This window comes from Lynx canadensis, chromosome B2, assembly GCF_007474595.2.
Source record: "Lynx canadensis isolate LIC74 chromosome B2, mLynCan4.pri.v2, whole genome shotgun sequence".
Lineage (NCBI taxonomy): Eukaryota > Metazoa > Chordata > Mammalia > Carnivora > Felidae > Lynx > Lynx canadensis.
This window is the reverse complement of record NC_044307.1, coordinates 147,311,308-147,333,254: the sequence shown is the minus strand read 5'-3', so window position 1 is coordinate 147,333,254 and position 21,947 is coordinate 147,311,308. Positions and strand designations below refer to the sequence as shown.

General features: G+C 37.3%; 1 protein-coding gene across 8 annotated transcripts in view; it reads right to left on the bottom strand.

Moving 5' to 3' along the window:
- Positions 1–21,947, bottom strand: part of QKI (QKI, KH domain containing RNA binding) — a 154,348-nt gene that overhangs the window by 105,685 nt on the left and 26,716 nt on the right. For all 8 annotated transcript variants that reach the window (XM_030316753.1, XM_030316757.1, XM_030316758.1 and 5 more), the window contains exon 2: positions 9,750–9,892. In XM_030316753.1, coding sequence (XP_030172613.1) covers positions 9,750–9,892 — 143 coding nt within the window. The remainder of the gene's footprint in view (positions 1–9,749; positions 9,893–21,947) is intronic.

The following is a 21,947-nucleotide window of genomic DNA, read 5'->3' as shown; positions in this document are numbered from 1 at the left end:
AAAATAATCCTGAGATTCAACATAAATTCCAAATGACAAAATCAGTGACGTCACAGAAACAAAACAAATGTTATTTCCACCTTCCATTTCAACATGGAAGTTATTAACATGAGTACAATGACGATGCCATTCAACATTTCTCAGGTATTGAACACGCTGAGGTATGGTTTATTCGGAGTGTTCTGGTGTGAGGGTGCTTCTATGCTTAGCACTTCACGTGCATTAAGTCACTTAATCCTCATAACACTTTTGAGAGACAGTTACCATGTCATCAATATTTAATACGTGAGAGGTTACAAAAGTAGTCCCAATCCTACACCTAGATTAAACACAGAATTCTGACACTTAATTAGTATAATGCCTCTCTTCTAAAGACCTTAAACGATATACCCTAAACCACACCAGAAACCCATATTTAGTTTTCTCATCCCTGTGTCTGGTATGAAGTTTACAAAAACTCTCTTCAGATTCAAGTTTACTTTTAGAGTCCAAATTGTGTTTTTATCATTTCTTCTCCACTTATCCCAAAACACTCCATCACTCTACTACTGTTACATAACCACACCCTACCTTTCCGGTATCTTCATCTATCTTTTACCCATTGGGATCACAGCTTTAACAATCATCGTATACATCCTTTTTACCTTAACTGAACCTTTTATGTGAATGAAAATCTTGATGTGATCATTACTCGATCCACGTATTTCAATGAAAACTATGTATAACTTAAAAAAGGAGAGAAAGAAAAGAATATGATGATTTGAGTCAAAACTGAGCTTACAAGGGTCACTTCAAACCCTGAAGATGAGTCTACAAGATTAAATATGTAGTTCTGACCATGGATTATGAATACTAAGGCTCTTTGATTTTTAAGTTTTGCTGCATAAATATTATCACCTCACACACGATTTGAAAATTATTAATTCCTCTCTTAAAGGGAGCTTTTTTTTTTCCTTAGCGCAGAGTTTATTAGTCAAATGTGATAACTTTTATACCACCTTGGTTCAATGTTCCTACACTGTGGAGAACAACGAAGTTTACAGAGGCTTTTAATTACTCTTTTCTGTTAATAGAGTACGTTTTTCTTCTGTTACTCTTGGTTCCTCTACAATATTGTTACCAAATCTTCTCCTGTGTTCTCTACTTTAAATGAATAGTACCACTACCAGAGCCCTCTCTCATTCTTAGCCTCCATATATAATAGACTAAGAAATCTTAAAGGTTTTCATTATTTAACCTGTCCCCTATTCTTTATTTCAACTTCGCTGCCTCAGTTCAGGCCCTTGTTACCGTATAACAGTACTGTGAGGGCAAGGGTTACATCTTTTCTTGTATCTGGTGCCTAGCACTTGGCCACACACATTTCTGGAATAAACGAATGATGCCAAAATTTTACTGTTTTATACTGAGATCTTTTCAGCCTTCGTGTTTCTTTTTTTTTTTTTTTTTTTAATTTTTTTTTTTTTCAACGTTTATTTATTTTTGGGACAGAGAGAGACAGAGCATGAACGGGGGAGGGGCAGAGAGAGAGGGAGACACAGAATCGGAAACAGGCTCCAGGCTCTGAGCCATCAGCCCAGAGCCCGACGCGGGGCTCGAACTCACGGACCGCGAGATCGTGACCTGGCTGAAGTCGGACGCTTAACCGACTGCGCCACCCAGGCGCCCCAGCCTCCGTGTTTCTAATTACGTTACAATTTTAGGTTTCTCCTTTGTTTTAATCTGTTAAAATTGCAAATGTATACTGCTTTCATACAATGTCATAAATAAAAAGGCAAGAAACGAATATCAAAGCAATCATTGTCCTCTAACCCCAAAGAATACAACAGAGATACATTTTTTTAAAGCTCAATCAATTCCTTATCAAATAATAAAGAAAAACTTATCACACCAATATGAAGCATGCAGATGGTCAAGTTCATGCTAGGGATATTGTTTTTGGACTGGGGACAAACAGTGTTCTATGGTAGGTGAGAACCAGATTTCAGGAAGTGCCTAATTTAACTACAAACTGTTTTAAAGGCAAGAATTTATTAAGACACGTAATGCTTTCCCAATGAAATAATTTAGTGAATTTAGTTCCAAGCCTAGTTGTTGAAAAATTTTGACTGCCATGTTCCTAGAGTAAAGGCAGGTTCCATCAAAAACTACAGTTTTCAGCTCAAATTCAAACCAAAAGAAAGTATAAATAGGAGTTCACTCACTCATAAAATAAATTTAGGTCATCTACTATACCCAAGGCACTAAGATGGGGGGTCAAGCTTAAGTGGTACAATCTTCAACTACCCCCAGAGCCCATTTTGTTTGCCAGTTTTGGAGGCAAGAGGGTAAGGATCAGGAAGATTGTTACCACGTCACTCAGTACCAGGGGACAACGCTCCCTCCCTCAAGATGGGCCAAAAGATCAGTATCTCGAATTTTCCTTTAATATGTAACAAATACCTCAATGTTCAAGGAATATGAATAGCTCTGAGAATCAGATTTCTCTCCAATTTTTGTATTATACTCCTTTGGTTATTTCAGGGACAAGATCAGAGATATATGGAGGTTAGATATCAGTGATTAGGTATGCAACTGATTGATAAATCCCTCAGAACAGAATTTTAACAGATCAGATCCTAACATACTCTTTTTGGATGAGATAAATCATAGACAAAACTTTGTACCTCACCTGAAAACATTTCTTGCAAGTAATACTCCCCTAAAAATAAACTCTGTTTTCTAGTCTGTTCTTCTGAACACTAATTCCTTTTAAATATTAAAATGCATCACTTACAAAATAAAGCATTAGCATTTTAAGACTCTGAAAAGGCTTGTTCTTTTTATAATTGTTAAACTTTGAGAAAACATGAGCTAAACAAAAATGTATTGTTTTCAGACTATCTTGAAATCCTTTTTGGAACAACTCCTATTAACATACCAACATATTTAATGTATCTCAGACCATAAAGACCCTATTAAATATCTCATACACAGAAGGTCTTAATATGCCCTCATATAGTGAAATAAAAGGGAAATTTCCAAACCAACACCAAAAAAGACAAAAGTCATGAAATTAACCCTCGCTAAATTTATCTGTTTCAAGTTCACGGGGCGCCTGGGTGGCTCACTCAACATTAAGTGTCCAACTCTTGGGTCTTGGCTCAGGTCGTGATCTCACGACTCATGGGTTTGAGCCCCGCATCGAGCTCTGCACTGACAGCACAGCACGGAGCCTGCTTGGGATCCTCTCTCTCTCTCCGCCCCCCCACCCCGCCCCAGTTTGTGCGTGCGCCTGCTCTCTCAAAATAAATAAATAAATAAATAAATAAATAAATAAATAAATAAGTAAGTAAAGTTCAAAGTCAACAGTAACAGTTTCTCTGCCTAGAACTTAAAGATATGTTCAATATCGTCAAATGGTACTGCCAAATTCAAATCTCCAAGGGATTAATATCGAATCTGAAACACTTCACAACTGCACTCAGTGAAAGCATATGCCAACCTTCCCGAAAATCAACACTCTGTCTTGAGACAGATCTTACTTTTAATGTATTATATTTTCACCCATAATTAAGATCAAATCCAGGCAAAAACTGGGCCTTAACCTGGGTACTGAAAAAGGAGACTTTACAGATGATTACATTTTGATTTAGTGTCCATTAAACAATGGACATTTCTAAGAACAAAGGTGAAAGTCGTTTACGTGAAGACTCCTGGTTAATTCTTTCACCACAATAAGGAAGCCACAACAGTCCGAAGCTCCAAGGCCTAACGAAAGATAGCAGACTGCACTGCCCCCGCATCTCCTCATGATCCATCCCAAACAAATGCTAGCTCAACATCCAATATGCAGGAGACAATCTTGCAAAATGGGAGAAAAGCAATAACCCTATACTCTATACTAGATCAGAAGCTATGGCTAGCCACGTTTTATCTGTGAGCTCAGGGAACTGAACTGAAGGGACTTGAGACTCTTGGTCCACCATGAGCAGATTACTGTTACGAGACTACAGGATGTGATAAGTAATTATAAAGCTACAATATTAATTACGGTTGCCAGGCTGGGATCTTTGTTGGGAAAAATATTTGAAAATGCATTTATCCATTTTACAAACCTTTGACAATTCTCATCATGACAGCCTATACCCATGACCCACCTTTCAAAGCTACCAACATTCAAAACTAAAACCCATCGTAAAAACGTCAGAAAATCAGAGTTATGTTCATATTAAATATCTAGAGAACACCTCACTACCATTTCACATCATGTCCCAAACAAAGTTTGGCAACCTAATCTCTTCACATATATACTAGAACGACTAAGATCCCTAACAGCTAGACCTTGACGACATTTGAAACTTATCTACCACTGTGGCAGATCCTATAAAACAATTTCTCACAACTCAAAACTGAATAACTAGGTAAATTTAATGACAGAATTATTACTGACTCATTGAAACATAACATCTTTTACTTATGTCAATTGTTAACTTCATTCACATACTGCTTTATAAAATCTCCATGGATTCAAACAAGTCCTTAATAACTCAATCAGCCAAATTACCAGTTTGATGGCCTATGTAGAACTGTAATCTTCATTCATGTCTGTCACTTTATGAATGTATGATAAACTGAAACAGTCTTAAATATTTAATGCAATATATTCTATCTTTCATTCAAGACTGTGGGCTCGTTCAAGGATGGGAGTTTTTTTTTTTTATGTTCACAATCACAAGAACCATATCGAGCGCTCTATCATATGCCATATATTTGTTACCTTTATTCTGCCAAACAATTTTAGGAGGGGGCGTTATAATTTAATGGACAAGGACACAGATTCTAAAAAATGAACGTGTGCTCAAGGCCAATGTGATAGTCTGGATGATTTGTCAGCAAATACCTAGCCCAGTCCCCTTCTCACTGAGTTGATAATGCAGTTTCTTAATCTCAGTGCTACAGACACTCGGGGTAGGATAATCATTTGTTGTGGAAGGGCTGCCCTGTTCATTGTAAAATGTTCAGCAACATTCCTGGCATTTACCTACTAGATGCCACTAACGAATACCCCCTCCCCTGTAGTTCTGCCAGACCCAAATATCTCCAGATACTGCCAAATATCCAAGAGGGGCAAAATCACCCATAGTTGGCAATCACGGAGCTAATGGAATGTTAGCAGATGGGAGCAGAGGCCTTACCCGTGCTGAGGCAATCAGGCTTGGCTCTGGCACTCCGGTGACCTGCCATGAGAAGAGCATGCTCCGAGTAGCTGCTGCCCCTTTGGACTGAGCCCAGCAAGAACACAAAGCTCTAAACCCACCTGCAGCTGGTCTAGGTCAAGTTCGGCTAAGCCCAATCAACAAAATCTCAGCCACCATACAGCAAAGGCTAAAGAGCACAAAAACCAATGCTTGGTATTTTAAGCCAGTAAGTTTTAGAACAGCTTCCTCTGGAGCATTATTATGGCAATTGCTGACAAATACAGCCAGTAAGGGAGTAAAGCCAAGATTCAACACTGAGGCCTGTCTGGCTCAAAACCCCACTACTAAACAACTATGTCAAAGAGTTTTCTCAACGAATTAATATCCCTACCTCCAGGATGTGTTTGGAATACAGCAGAGATGCAATATAAGTCTGCTTTGTTAATAACTGTAAGTATTAATAAATATCAATTTTGAAAAAAATTTCAGTTCATTTTCAATATGCTACTCATATTACCTTCCCCTTCCCACATCATTAAGCCACTGATTCAGAAACGCCACAAAGAACATTATACCACACTATTTCATTTCTCAAACACTAAATCTGAAACTTTCTTCTCCTATCAGTCCCAGAGCTATACAGAACCAAGTCCAAAACAATACCTCCAAATTAACACTTACTTCTCTAAAATAAGTTGCTATGTGCAAACGCAAAGGCCAAGTTTAAAATAAAAGCTTAGTAGTGTTTGAAAGAGTGCAGCTTTCACAAGGTTATGAACAAGTATCTGTGGTACATCTACCATTTACCAGACACTATTCGAACCAGCAAGAATACAAAAAGAGACACTATGCCCACCCTCACAGATCCTGCATTCTGGTTAACGCTTCTATAGCATTATGGCATTTTTCAAGTGCTTTTCATGTATTAACTCACTTACAACTCCTCATAAACCTGTGAGAGACTTACTATCTCCTTAGAGATGAGAAAATGGAAAACCATAAATGACAAATAACCTGCCCAAAGTTACAAAGTAAGCTGGCAGAACCAGCCTGCAGTCTGGGTGTGAATCCATCCTTTCCACTGCTATGTCACATGCCCCTTCAAAGTTTTAATAAGTTGTGAGTCAAATAGGATGAATTCGCTCACAAAATCAAGCTTAGACACAAACGGGAAGGGTGGAAGAGAAGCATAATTCATGATCTCTAAGATATACTAAGTGAAAAAATGCCAGAATAAGAATGCATATTTGTTTCACCGTGGCCAATATCAAACTCGCAATTCTGAAATAAATCTTTTCCCATACTGCCAAAATCTGACACATTCCCTTGTTTTACTTTAATACTTTTTTTTTTTCAAAAGCTGACATAAAGTTCCTAATATAGGTCATAAAACAGTTGCTACTCATTTGGTATAGATTAATAACCTCAAAGAAAAAAATTCTTAAATTTTTATGACAAGTTTAATTATCTTAATTCTTATAACAGGATTCTTACATGAAACAGAACTTAAATTCTTATAACAGAAAATTAAAATTAGGGTATTACAAAATTATCTGGAGAACCAGCATGGTTTTATATCCGTTTCTCTCCGTGAATTATAACTGAATTTCCCATTTAAAAAGCATTGTTAAAATAGAAACCTTGGGGTGCCAAGAGGCATCTGCGACTCACACACACACCTGCCTATCTGATATGCCCACTCCTGGATGTCTAACTTCAAACTCAACACCTCTCCATCTGAACCTCCATCTCCCCAGAGGGCTCCTGCCTCAGTCTTTCCACCGCAGGCACTAATGATTCTATTACTCCAACTGCTCAAAACATTCAAGCTCTACCTGACTTCCCCTCATACTCGATACCCAATCTACCAGAGCAAATGTCACCGGTTCTAAATAGCGGGATCCAAGAATTTCTAAGTCCTTTTGTTCAAGCTCCTCTTCTGCCCCCTAGCTGTGCCCCTGTTGCCACCACTGCCCCCAGCAGCAAGAATGAATCATTAAAACCCAGCTAAGTAGTTCACATCACTCCTTGGCTCAAAACATCTGACCCAGAATAGAGTCTGAAATCCCTTCTGGGTCCCACAGCCCCTACAGGACACGGCCCCTCTGCTAACTCTCTAACCTTGCATCTTACCACACTTCCCAGGCACACTCATGCCTGTCACTGTACTTGCTGTTCACTCTGCCTGGCATGTTCTTCTCCCAGATCATTTCCATGCCTTCCTCCCCATCACTTGGTTCACATCTCTGCATTCCCTCCATCTGAGAATAGATACTTTTACTATAAGTACATAGTCACCAGTTAGATGCTTAGCTCATCTTATTTTCTGCCATAGCACTGACTGCACCTAAAGTAAACATTCATTTGTTGGTTGTCTGTCTCTGGACTGCAATGTCTGCTCCGCAAGAGCAGAGGCACTGTGTAATTCACCACAGTACTTGCTTCCTGGAACAACGCTCGGCAAACGAACCACCTGTAAGCTCGGCTTATTCTGATGATACACAAGTAAGAGCAGTGCCCCTCAAACTTCGACATGCGTCAGAATCATCTACAGGGCTTGGAAGGCAAATGGCTGAGTCCTGCCCCTGGAGTTTCTGATTCAGCTAGACTGGGATGGGGCTTGAATGTTTACAAGTTCCCAGAAGGTAGGGGTACGATAGTCCTGGGAACCCCATTTTGAGGACCTAAACAATATTTTGCTGCAAGACACCTGTCAGCAACAGGATTTGACCATGGCAGTGAATCCCAACTGGCAGAAGAAAGAAATAGAGTGAAAAGATACCTCCAGACCCACACTATAAAATATATCCCTTCTGACTTAGAGGATTGTATGATACAAGTCTTAAATAATGCAATATAAATATCCCTTCCTTGCACAGGATTTTTTTCTTTTCCAGAAGAATGGGGACCAGGCAGATCAAGGTTATAGTCTCTAACAAGGTCTTATGATCTTACATATTCTATGTTAATGACCAGTGTTGAAACTTTATCCTTTCGAGTTTAAACAATGAGATGAGAAGGCTGATATGCTTTAGGAGATACTGAAACACCAAACAGCAGTAGACTCGAATTGGGACAGCTGCCCAAATCACAACTTCCTATCTCTAGGAATCATTCCAGTCCTCAAGTGCGGGACCAGAGAGACCATGTCTAGGTTATGTCATGTAACCTCCCATCCCCAGTCATGGCAGATCGGTCCAAAACACATTTTCTCTCCTAAGAACCTGAAATTCGAAGATAAAGTCTGGGAGGCACTGAAGCCAAGTTATGTTAAGAGCAAAGAGAAAGTCCAAATTCCTGATGCTGAGCTTCTCAAAGCTGCACCACACTTGCTCTCTCTCTCTCTCAAAAATAAATAAAATATTTAAAAAAAAAAAAGAAAGAAAGAAAGAAACAAATGCAACTTGTGAAATGTCAAAGCTTCTTTCCATTAATCCAACTTAAGGCATTTACTTTCCATCTTTAGACTAGTATACTGTCCATACAATCAATGAGTCTTAGAGTGTACATCACATTTTGACCTTATAATACCAACTCCTTGCAGAATAGCTCTCTGAAACCTAGCAAAATACCACCAAATCGCCTTTTTATTCAATAGCTGGAGCCAATTTGCATAAATACTATGTATATAGGGAGTACATGGTAAACAACAAAAACATAGGTTCTTGTTTTAAGTACCTTGTTTTCTGTTGGGGGAAAAATAAATTTAAAAATATCAGATAGTAAATGCCACCGCAGAAAAATAAAAAGACTTACGTGAAACAATGAGTAGTAACCAGATCGCTTTTAGAAATAATGGTGAGGGGAGTGCTCCCTGAAGTAACACTTAAACTAAAATCTTAAATCAGTGTACAGCTAACCTAAAGGTACTTAAGCTGAGAATACATCTGACGTGTTCTAGCAGCCAATGGGACTACACTGTACTGAGGAAGAGGAAAAACCACTTAAGATGAAGTCAGAGAGAAGAACCATATGACGTACGTAGGGCTCTGTAACAAACACAAAGAGTTTGGAGCTAAATACAAATTAACTGGTACAGGACAAAGACGCTACTTGCTACAAGATGTTTATGGAGTGTAGCTGAGCAAGAAACAAGAATGAAAAAGACAAAACATAAGAAAAAAATTATCAAGAGTGCGTGTCATAAAAATTTTAGATCTGAAAGGAACCTCAGCTGTCACACAGTCCAACCTCTCATTTTACTGAAAAGATGGCGTGGCCCAGGCTGTGGCTTCTCTGCAATCACGTTAAAGATGAGCAGAGAACTGTATTTGGTGCTCTCTGTGACGTTAAGGCCAAAGCTCTTTCCGTATCTCTGGCCTTAATTTGAAATCTAAAACCAAGTCTTTACCATGTGCATTTTCAAAAGTGACATAACAGCACTTAAATGAAAACATTATTTTAAAAATGTTTTTAAACTGCCCACGCCAAATTATTCACACCTCTAGTCCCTCACAGGGCATTTTTTTTTTTTCAGCAGCTGACAATGCTTATTTACCACCAGCTATATCCCTTCCCAAAGTATGTGAAGCAGAAAAAAAATTGAATAAAACAACAAAATATACTTACATCTGGATATTCTTTTACAGGCACATAAAGTTTCTCTTGTAACTGAACAATAGGTCCCACAGCGTCAGGCAATTCTGCACTCCTTTTCTCTGTACTGCCATTTAATGTGTCATTGTACATGTCTTTCCGTACTCTGCTAATTTCTGTTAAAAGTAAAAATTTTAAATGTGTTAGACAAAAAAATATTCTTGCTAGTCCAGGAAAAAAAAAATTAAAAAAAGAAGGTAGGGAGGGGTTTCATTGATAAGGTGTTAAAGAGTAAAGAACTGTTAACCTATTCTATCATTTCCTGGATTAAGTCTGTTTAACAGGACTATAGCTTTAATTAATTGCTACCAGGAATCAGATTTGTATCAACGAAATAATATATTTTATTTAAATTAACTTCGGAGCCCACGCTCTTAACCACTATGAGATAAACCTGTTATTTTACCTAATTTCTCCATACCTAAATGAGGCCATTCATTCCAAATGAGAACTTTAGTCAAATAAGAATGTCTATCACACAAAACTAATACCAAAGGCTCTTTATTACTTCAGAACTAATCCGTCTGAATGAGATTTAAACTGGACTACTTCCTTAGCTATTTTAGGTATCTGGATAAACACACGTCCAGTAGATAACACAGATTTTAAGTTCAGCAGAAGTCTAGATTGATACACAAATGTTAGTTAAGGCTATAGGAATAGAAGAGATGTCTTAAAGAGGATATAGGGAGAAGAAAGGACCGAATCCTAGGAAAAGCAACATTTAAGGAGTAAAGAAGAGAGATCCAAACCAAGAACTGGAGGTGAATAGAAGTAAGAAGAGAGGTGTCAAAGAAGCTGAAGAATAACAGAACCAAGGACAAGGTGATCAATAGTGTCAAATGCCACAAAAACATAGTAATAAGGTAAAGAGCAAAAAAGGGTACTTTGAATTTGACCACTAAGCCACTGGTGATCAGAGAAGTTTCAAGCAAAAGATGGTTAAAAGAGATCAAACTACATTGCATTAATGACTGAAATATAAGAAAGAAAGCAGAAATACTAGGGTCAATGACTTTAAAAAAAAAAAAAAAAAGAGTTTGAGAGACAGCACGAGGGAACGCGTGCATGCAAGCACAAGCACGTGCACACAAGTGGGGGAGGGGCAGAGAGAGAATCCCAAGCAGGCTCTGCACTGTCAGCCCAGAGCCCAATGCAGGGCTTGAACCCACAAACTGTAAGATCATGACCTGAGACAAAATCAAGAGTCAGACACTTAACCGACCAAGCCAACCAGACACCCTGGTCAATGACCTTTTAAAAAGTTCCCAGACATAAATATATTTCTTATAAGAAAAAGTATAAGAAATCTACTTAAATGAATCAAGACTTGAACAAAGAAATCAATTCTTTCAAGAATTCTTCATTAAGTTTCCAAGACGACGTGTTAGAGGACAGGCCCTGCCCATCGGAACATACTGTCTAATAAGGGTTGTCACTACTAAATTAGCTGGATGCCCCTATAAATGTCTCTCCATGCTACAGAAAGGGGGGAAAAGGCTTGTGTCCATTAAAATTTAAAGGTAAAATGGGCTTCATTTTTATAATGTATTTTGTATACCTTCCAAACATGGTATTTCAATCTGTTGCGATTAAGGAACTATGAAATATGAATGTACAACGCTTCAATTTTCATAACTAGTTATTTATACCTCTTTGTTAAATAAAACCCACCATACCAAAAAGGCATGATCAAAGGTGTTCTTACCCGGTTATATAGTCTTAAATCAGTGAAAATACTGTATTACAATACATTTTCTGCTTCAATGATGGCAACATTCATTTTATAACCATCTTATCTCTGAGGTAACAATTTGCTTGTCAAAGCTTACCAAATGTGCGTCTCTGAATAGCAAATGAAATTTTTTAAAAATCAAAAGAATGCACCTTGGATTTAACTACATTATAAAACCAAGACTTCATTCTGTAAGTTCTTTTTGTGTATTTCTATTATAATAATGAATCTTTCCTACTAAACATGTCCAGTATCAAACTAGTGTTGACTTTATATCAGCATGCAACAGCAATTCTCCAATCAAGTTTTCAACCACTAAGTAATAATTTAAACATAAATGTTTACATAATTACATAATTACAGCAAGTAATTAACCAAAGGACATTAGGGAAATTCAATTAAAAGTGTGCATATATCCTTTAGTCCAGGTCTCTATATAAAAGCACTTTCAATATTAATTTGTTACATTTAAATTTCCTCTTCAGAAACTGCCGAATTCTTGTTACGATGTTAGTAACACTGATATAAAAATCCTGACAACAGCATAAAAGAAAACTATAGATAAAATGTGCTTACAAATATAAATATAAACATCCTAAATGAATAGGGTAGCATATTAAATAAATAATGCATCAAGGAAGTGGAATTTATACCATGAATACAAGAAGAATTCAGTATTAAAAAACCTATAACCATAGTAATACAAAAGACTAAAGAAGAAAACAACATTAATTCCAGGTAAACAAATTTATCAAACTTAGATAAACCAAGAGAATCAATTATAAGAAAATTCACATAAAATGATTAAATTAAAAATACATAAAGATACAATAATCACTGATCACATATCCAATTAGATGATAAAATGGAAGAAAAATACATTTGCCATTTAAATTGAATTTCTATAAACATCTGTGTGATTCTCTGATTAATAACTGAAATTCTGATGAGACTCTACTGCCCGCTGTAGCCCCAGCTCCTAGAACAGTGCCTGGAGCAACAGCAGGCCCTCAGTCAACACTCCATGGTCTGGAAGATGGGTGGGTGAGTGAGCCAGGTTCTAAGGCATTAAAGTGAAGTCAAGGTTCCAAGCTTTCAAAGAAGCTAGTCTCCTATGGGAAGTATGTGAACAAATAGATACTCCAAAGAAGAAGAACAGAAAGAGGTATAGATTGGAAACACAAAAGCAGGATAATCAACTCTGCCACAGGCTATTAAGGTCAAGAAAGTAGTCCAGAGGAAAGAAACTCTGACCTTTGTTTCTAATTACAGAGCATTGAGGCAAAGGTACAACCAATATAATTATAAATTCTACTTAAGATACAAAGTCTTTCTACCATGTTTCTTTCAGTCTCTAAGATATATTACTCAATTTAACAACAGAACACAAATTATATACACAACATCGTAGGATGGGAATGAAAAGATGACTAAGTCCTAGTTCTCAAGGATCTTACCATCTTACTGTGGGGTCTAACCAGCAGAGTGCTTAACTGCCTTTATCAACAGCACCCTTCTAGCCAGGCAATCACGAGCACTTCCTGGCATGTTACTTCCAACACTCAAGTCAAAACAAGTTCTGGGGCTCAGATGGTAGGGTAGAGTGTGTGACTCTTGATCTCACGGTTTTAAGTTCAAGTCCCATGCTGGGTGCAGAGACTACTTAAACAATAAATCTTTAAAAAAAGAAAAAAAATTCTGATTCTAAGAGTAACTGTTTATGTGATTTTAGACAAGTCTCTTAACCTCTCTGTACTTGTACCTCACTAATTAAAGGTTGATTACCGAATAACTCACCTGAATCCATTGTTTTCCAACCTTAGTATGCAAGGACCCCAGTTATTATTATTTTCCCCCCTGTAACCCCACATTTTAAAAAGTTTTCTTCTCCAAAGCTTTCAGTCCTAAGTCATGGTAATCAGAAGTTTTTGTTAATGTTTTCCTATCAAGTTGATCTAATCATAGCCAAAATATTACAGAAATGCGTCATGGGTACGGGTAGTGCTTTAGTTCCTTCTTAAGTGGTGGATTTATAGGTGTTCACTTATGAAACACAGAAGCTCTTCATAATTAATATGTTTTATACAGATGACCCTTGAACAACATGGTTTATACTACACAAAGATTTTCTTACTGCATTTACACAAGACTTTCTTATTGACATTTTTTTCCTCTAGCTTTTATTGTAAGAATACAGTATATAATATATATGACATACAAAGCACATGTTAATTGTTTATATTATTAGTAAGGTTTCCAGTCAACAGTAGACTATTAGTAATTAAGGTTTGGAGGAGTCAAAAGTTACACACGGATGTTCCATGAGGGGAGTCAGTGTCCCTACTCCCTGCACTGTTCAAGAGTCAACTGTATACTTTTGTTGTATCAAACATTACATGACAATGCTCAAATGTCTGCTCATCTCGGGGCGCCTGGGTGGCGCAGTCGGTTAAGCGTCCGACTTCAGCCAGGTCACGATCTCGCGGTCCGTGAGTTCGAGCCCCGCGTCGGGCTCTGGGCTGATGGCTCAGAGCCTGGAGCCTGTTTCCGATTCTGTGTCTCCCTCTCTCTCTGCCCCTCCCCCGTTCATGCTCTGTCTCTCTCTGTCCCAAAAATAAATAAACGTTGAAAAAAAAATTAAAAAAAAAAAAATGTCTGCTCATCTCCACACTACTTTCATAACCTACAAGAGTGGTTCAGAGAACTAGAAGTTCAGAACCACTTGTTCCATCACCTAGTATAAAAATTCCCACCACAGGGGCGCCTGGGTGGCTCAGTCGGTTGAGCACCCGACTTCAGCTCAGGTCATGATCTCACAGCTCATGAGTTCGAGCCCCACATCGGGCTCTGTGCTGACAGCTCAGAGCCTGGAGCCGGCTTCTGCTTCTGTGTCTCCCTCTCTCTCTGTCCCTAACCCACTCACATTCTGTCTCTGTCTCTCTCAAAAACAAATAAACATTAAAAAAAAAATTCCCACAATTACCCCAAAACATCCCCAATATCAAGACAACTTGTTTTAGACATCTCTGGAGTTACCAGTTTATAAATTTTACTGAGTCAAAATTCCTGAAATTTCTCTCATTTGCCCACACTCCAAAGTCCACAAAGTACATCAAATGCCTCATTCTTAAGATGATCTTAACAATACTTGAACAGTTCTCTATCTAAGTATCCTCTTCTGAGCTTTAAAACAGCATGGTTTTATACCCTCTCACTCATTTCGACATACTGCATTTGTCCATGCCCTTTTAAGATACCCTCTCACTCATTTCGACATACTGCATTTGTCCATGCCCTTTTAAGATGGAAAATCCTGTACCACACTCATCCTGAGAACTGATGAGAACACACACTCCACTCCGGCTGCCTACCTCCAGTCCCCCACACTCCAATTCCACAGCATGTCGAAGGGTACCTTTACCTCTTTGGCTCAAATGTTGGTGGCGCTAATAAGCCAAGCGTCCACCATTTCATCTTCCACAACTGTTTGTTTAAATACCAATAGATGATTTAACTTTTTTTCCTGGTTGTTTTCTACCAGGCAACTGCCTTCAGAGTGTTATCTGTCAGTTGACATTCTTTAGGGACGACTATTCTGAATCAAGGAGCCAATTAACTAGTTTCATAGCACACACATTTCTGTAGCTCGCATACTGAAATGCAGGCATGCCTTATCAACTATCTGATGACATCTCAAGCTAGGTTAGGACTCGAACCCCCTTCTGGACCCACTAGTTTAAACGGGAAATAATCTGTTTTGGATTCTATAGGTTGTGCCATCAAGTTTAGAATGCAAACTTTTCAGCTCCTGAGAATACACACTTCCAGTATTCAGGCTCCTAGAATTGATATTTGGTGATGCCATTTTTTCAAATGTCAGTATACTGAAAAATATTTAAGTCTGAAAACTTGTTTTGGTTATACTACTGTTTCCTTACATTTCTCTGTTTTTAACTACCTTGATTCTTTTTCCTTTTTCAAACGAAACCTCTATTATCAGTCAATGAATTCTGCTACTAAGAGGGAAAACAGTCACCACACAGCTGTGGCTCCATGTGACCTGTTAATATTACATCATCTGCCTTTTCCCTTTCCCTAATTCACCTAACATAACTAAACGCTTTGCTTTGAAATCATTCTTATGTTTCATAAAGCTCAGCTCATTTTTGCCTTTGGCTCTCTATCACCACTACTCTTTGATTAAATCTGAATTACTACATGTGGATCCCACTCTCTGCCACCTTAAAATTTTTTACAGTTTTAAAAAAATCTGAATTACTGGATTAGCTAACAGATCGACCACTTTGTGGAAAAGTAAAATGTCAGAAATAAGGACAACATAAAGAACTATTAGAGAACAGAAAAATACAGGCTGAGAAATCTAAAATATAAAATTAAGTGGTTATTTCCCAAGATAGAGAGATAGATAGACAGATAATGGCTATGTATAAATTCAATACTGCAATGTTGAAAGACTGGATAAAGGTTAGAGTATAATCCTATTTTACCATCTGGTTTAGAATTTTTTCAACAAACTTAAACCAAGAAAATGAAAATTAGGAAATGAAATATGAAAAATATTTACTAGTTCAGTAGTACACAAAAAAGCTATTAAATGATATACAAAAAGTATTTAAAAACACATGAAATAATTGTTTTTAGGATTTTAACAATACAAATTAAAAGACAACTTTTTTTTTTAATATAAATGTTTTTAATTATTTTTGGGAGAGAGAGAAAGACAGAGCATGAGCAGGGGAGGGGCAGAGAGAGAGGGAGACACAGAATTGGAAGCAGGCTCCAGGCTCTGAGCTGTCAGCACAGAGCCCAACGAGGGGCTTGAACTCACAAACCTAAAACCTATGAGATCATGACCTGAGCCGAACCAACTGAGCCAGCCAGGCGCCCCAAAAGACAACTTTTTAAAACACTGAAAACATTTTCATACAAAGCACATCTTATACCCAGTGTTGTGGCAGCTAATTCCAATTGTTCAACTGGCTATTTATACTGTTTTAAACATACACATTTTATTAGCACATCTATCTGCTTTTTCTCTGTGCCTTACATTTAAAATCCATCGATATATTATCTTATCATTGTAATACAGTTGGATCTAAAATAAAGAAAGAAATGAAAATGTTAGTGTCATTTGACCATTACTGTCTCATTTTTTTAAATTAGCATTTTCCATTAATTTATTCAGTAAAGTAAGAGCCACTTATTTATAAAACTATATGCCTTGATGTACATAGCAAAAATTTTATAAGTGAAGTTAAAATGACAAGCTTTCAGCACTTCAATTGATCTTTAAATGGGCTATTTCCACACTATCTGCTGGACACTAACCTGAACATACAAAAGCAAAGGAAGATTTGTTATTTTAGGTCTTAATTAAATGACTAGCCTCTATTTACATGAAACATTAAATCTTAAAAAAATAACATTAGGAGTCTATTTATAACCAAATAACCACTGTCACCACCTAAAGTGGTGGCTGTTATGTACTTCTGTAAAAAGAAACCTCTAATTCAGAGTTTACTAAATACAGGGAAAATTTTACAAACATTTTGAGCAAAGCAAAACCCAGGGAATAATAGAACTTCATTGTACTCATTTTAAAAAGCCACACCCATAAGGTAAAGAGAAAGCAAATAAATTAAAAAGCAGGTTAACAGAGGATATGCAACATTTAGTGAAATGTGTTTTGCCTCCTTGAATAACCAAATAAACCTAATTTTGAGGCAACTGCTTGGAAACTGGCCAAAAAAAAAAAAAAAAAAAAAATCAACCTATCAATAATTCTCTAATGAGACCTGGGACACGATTTGGGGGGTAGAGGGCTAAATTGTATTGTGAACTTCACAACTATAAGCAAAACAATTAAAAACTTGGGGCGCCTGGGTGGCCCAGTCAGTTAAGCATCCGACTCTTGATTCCCACTCAGGTGGAAACCTCAGGGTCCTGAGATGGAGCTAGCTCCGCGTCAGGCTCCGCGGGCTGAGCATTAAGCCTGCTTGGGATTCTTTCTCTCCCCGTTCTCTCTCTATGCACCCCCCCCCCCCCCGCCCATGTGTATGCTCTCTTTCTCTATTTTTTTAAAAGAAAAATTACAAAATTAAACATCATAGCCCTCCTTTAAATTGCTTTGGAAATTTAATTAACAATTTTAAAAAATTGTGGATAAATTTCACATAAAAAACATGAAAATAGCAAAGGTCTCATAAAAATGTCCATCCTTGTTCTATAATTGCTCTCAGCAGCAGTTCTATATCATGGAAGGCATTTAATAGTAGCTGCACCTCCCTGGACAAGCTCTTTCAGAGGTTACAGAAAATAAAGTCCACTATATAATCCAATTTATATTAGGTATGTGTATTTTTTTAATTTTTTTTAATTTTTTTTTTAACATTTATTTATTTTTGGGACAGAGAGAGACAGAGCATGAACAGGGGAGGGGCAGAGAGAGAGGGAGACACAGAATCGGAAGCAAGCTCCAGGCTCTGAGCCATCAGCCCAGAGCCCGACGCGGGGCTCGAACTCACAGACCGCGAGATCGTGACCTGAGCTGAAGTCGGACGCTTAACCCACTGAGCCACCCAGGCGCCCCTAGGTATGTGTATTTTTTGACACATTAGAAGTCAAAAAAAGGATATAGCTGTTAACAGTAATCATCTCTGGGAGATGGATTTACAGGGACTTTTGGCTTTCATTTCATATTACTATATGAATTTTTTTTTTACAATTGTAAAATAATAAAGATATTCTCATTACGATGTTAGAAAGTACTTTCAGTCAAAATGTTGCAAATAAGATGGGATACCCTATATAAAATTATAAGGAGTAAGTCACTGACTCCCAACTATAAAAATAAACCACAAAGACCTAATTATTTTTTAACATGAGCACTTCCACCATGCTAAAATACTTAACATTAATTCTTACGTGATTCTCGCCAGACTATGAAGTAGATACAATACTCATTTTATAAGAAAGAAAGAAAGAAAGAAAGAAAGAAAGAAAGAAAGAAAGAAAGAAAGAAAGAAAAAATTTAATGCTCAGAAATTTAAGAATTGGTCCAATGTTACAGCTAGTCCAACCAGCTTTCATTTAAAATTTCATAAAGGGCTTTCTGGAATAAGAAGCCCTTAAAACTCACGTTAAGAGATGGTAATTAGAGAATAGAAAATGGGAAAATGGAACAAACAACTCTTAGTTTACTGCCAGCCATGCTCTAACAAGACCAGTCCACTGTTTTACTAGTGACTGCAAAAAAAGTCTTTGCAGCCCTCCTCTTTTCATGCTAACAGAACACAGCCTCAGAGGGTGAAATCTAGGCCCAAGTGCCTAGAAAAGTGGCAGTCCTTAATGAATAAATAGATGCTGCTGGCACACAAAGAAGACAAAATAGGCCATTGCAAAGAACAAAACAGAATGGGGGAAAGCATTTTTTAAAGTTAATAAAAACCAGTATTTTAATTGGCATAGGCATCCTCTCTCATTTATTTTTTTTTTAATGTTTTTATTTATGTTTGAGAGACAGAGACAGAGCACGAGTGGGGAGGAGCGGAGAGGGAGAGGGAGAGGGAGACACAGAATCCGAAGCAGGCTCCAGGCTCTGAGCTGTTGGCACAGAGTGTGACCCACGGCTCAAACTCACAAACAGCAAGATCTTGACCTGAGCAGAAGTTGGAGACCCAACTGACTGAGCCACCCAGGAGCCCCGGCATCCTTTCTCATTTAAACTGGGTTTTGCTTGGAGGTTACTTTTAAACCTGGTTAGTTTTATATGTTATATATCAAGTATTTTTTAGAGAAAAATGTTGTCTTCTGGTCATTTAATTTTTTTAAATACTCAGGGGAAACCGACCCTTATTATCTCTATATAACACCCACTGTAGCAAATTTGAAATCTGAAGGCTAAGAAACCTAGTTAAGAAACACAGCTAATGGATATCTGAAGGAGATGCAACAATAAACCAGTAGATGCCATTAGAATCCAGGCCAAAAGTAATACTTGAGAATCCAACAATGTTTATTAATAGCTTTTCCCAACCTTTTTAGTATTTCTAAAAGAACAGAAATAAACTCACAGCAATAGAAAGCAGGTACACACATACAGGGTTGGAAGAGAGACTTTTTCCCATACATTCCTACATGTCATGCCTTTGAAATGTGTAAGCATCTAAATATATTAACTTTTTAAAGATAAATGCTTGCCTTAGAAGATTTTACTTATGATAGCAATAGTAGCGTTATAATCTTTGAGACCATAAGGATATAAACAATTGAATGAACAAATCCATGAAGAAGTGATAGACCTTCCTTAACTGAATTCCAATTAACAAATACAGAAGAAAAGATGGATATAGAAAATTACCATTAGGAAACCACCATAGTAATAATTCTTGCAGGTGAGAACCATTCAATGGATGCTAAAATTAGTGAACAAAAACATGAGAAACAGGGTATCTGTGCAGTGCCTCCCTATAAGACATTTACTCATTACAAAGGAGAAAAGAAACGGTGATCAAATACTATCACCAGTAAGATATATATATACCCCTAGTATGAGAAAGGCCAAACAGTAATCTGCTGTTTTCTTGTCAAATATGTGTAACCTCAATTTAATCATGAGAAAACATCGAACAAGCTAAAGGTGAAGAATATTCTACAAAATAACTGACAAGTTATCTTCAAAAATATCAAGAAAAGCATCACGAAAGAATGTGACACAGGCCTAATGCTATGGGGGATTTTGGGTTGGATCCTGTACCAAAAAATAAGAATGTGAATAGAAAAACTGGTCAAGTTTGAATAAGATCTGCAAATTAGTTAATAATATTGTATCTATGTTAATTCCCCAGTTCCCACAATTGTACTGTGGTTATAGGAGTTATTAATGTTAACCTCTGTACTATAGAGATAGAGGATTTCCACTTTTCTAAGTCTAAATTTGTTGCAAAATAAAGATTCTGCTTTGGCCTTGGAGTTATTCTCGTGGAGGGAGGACAGTTGCGGGAGAGAATGAGAGCCATGCAAATGTCTAGTCTTTGAAGGAAATTTAAAATACTTGCTTACCAATAACATCGAGGATCTCAAAATCATGAACAATAAGCTGTTTAACTCAAAATAATCTTTAAAATTTTAACAGCTACTGCTTAAAAAACACATGTACTTTTTACCGGCCTTAACAACAGGGGGAAAGACTACAATCCACAATCCCTTTCTACAATAATAGAACCCTTCTTAATAACCGTAAGTAAAAAGGAAAAAAGCACTGGCCTTGAATTTAAGCAGTCTAGATTTTACTTCTGATCCCGTGCAAGATCTAGTTGTGTGGCTTTGAACTTAACTGTCGGGGTCTCAGTTTCCTCCTCTGTAAAATCAGGTTAGACCAGATGACATTTATGGTTTCCTCCTGCTCTGAAGTTCTATCAATTAGGAGTCTGGGAACCTTCTTGTTTCTTCTTAGAACCTGATTTTGTGTCCTCTCTAGATCAATACCCCACAGGAAAGGGCCGCATAAACTCAACAACCTATTAAGAACCACAAAGTCAATCTTACTCCTTAGAAAATTCACATTTCAAAACGTCCTAAACCACTGGGCACAAGGATTTACTTTAAATGGTATCCCTATAAAGCACCCAGTCCTCATATAACCAGGCTCTACACATTCATATTTGGGGAAGGTGAGGAGTGTGTCTGCCCTATGTATTTTATCCTTTTCAAGCTCCAAATCACTTAGGGCTTTAAAAGAAATTTCGTAAACGAGTGAAAATTGACATGGAACTCCCAAAAATTTTGAAGGGATCATGTCTATGTGGGGGGGAGGGCGGAGGGTAGGATGCTTTCCCTAGGTAACACTTTCTTTGATTTTTAATTATCCTTTCAATTGTATTCCAAATTCCTCCTAAGCTCAATAGAGAAAAACTGAAGAACTGTAATCTTGCACCACCTGTGTATCTGACCATCACCTTAATTCCATAAACTAAAACAAACTGATATCACATGACATTCACGGGTGTTACAGCAGCCAATGTACAAGAGAAAATCCCTCCCTCATACTAAAAAAACTAAGGGCTTTTTTAAAAGCCATAACAATCTACAGTATACAATATTCCAAAGGTCCGTTATAGCAAGTTTCAACACAGAATTAGAAAACTTCCATTTTTGTAGCAAGAGCAACATACACAGTACCCTCAGATATCAATAAAATTGATACTGAAAACATTAATACGGTACTTTAAATATACTTTACAAAATACAAGATTCAGAAAATCTAAGTAACATTATGTATGTTACCGGCTACACTTACTACATGTTTACTGCTTCTTAAAGAATACATTCTACTATCATATAACAATATTGTATGAAAGAAATTTTCTTTAAATATTTATTTTTGAGACAGAGATTGCGTGCGAGAGGAGGAGGGG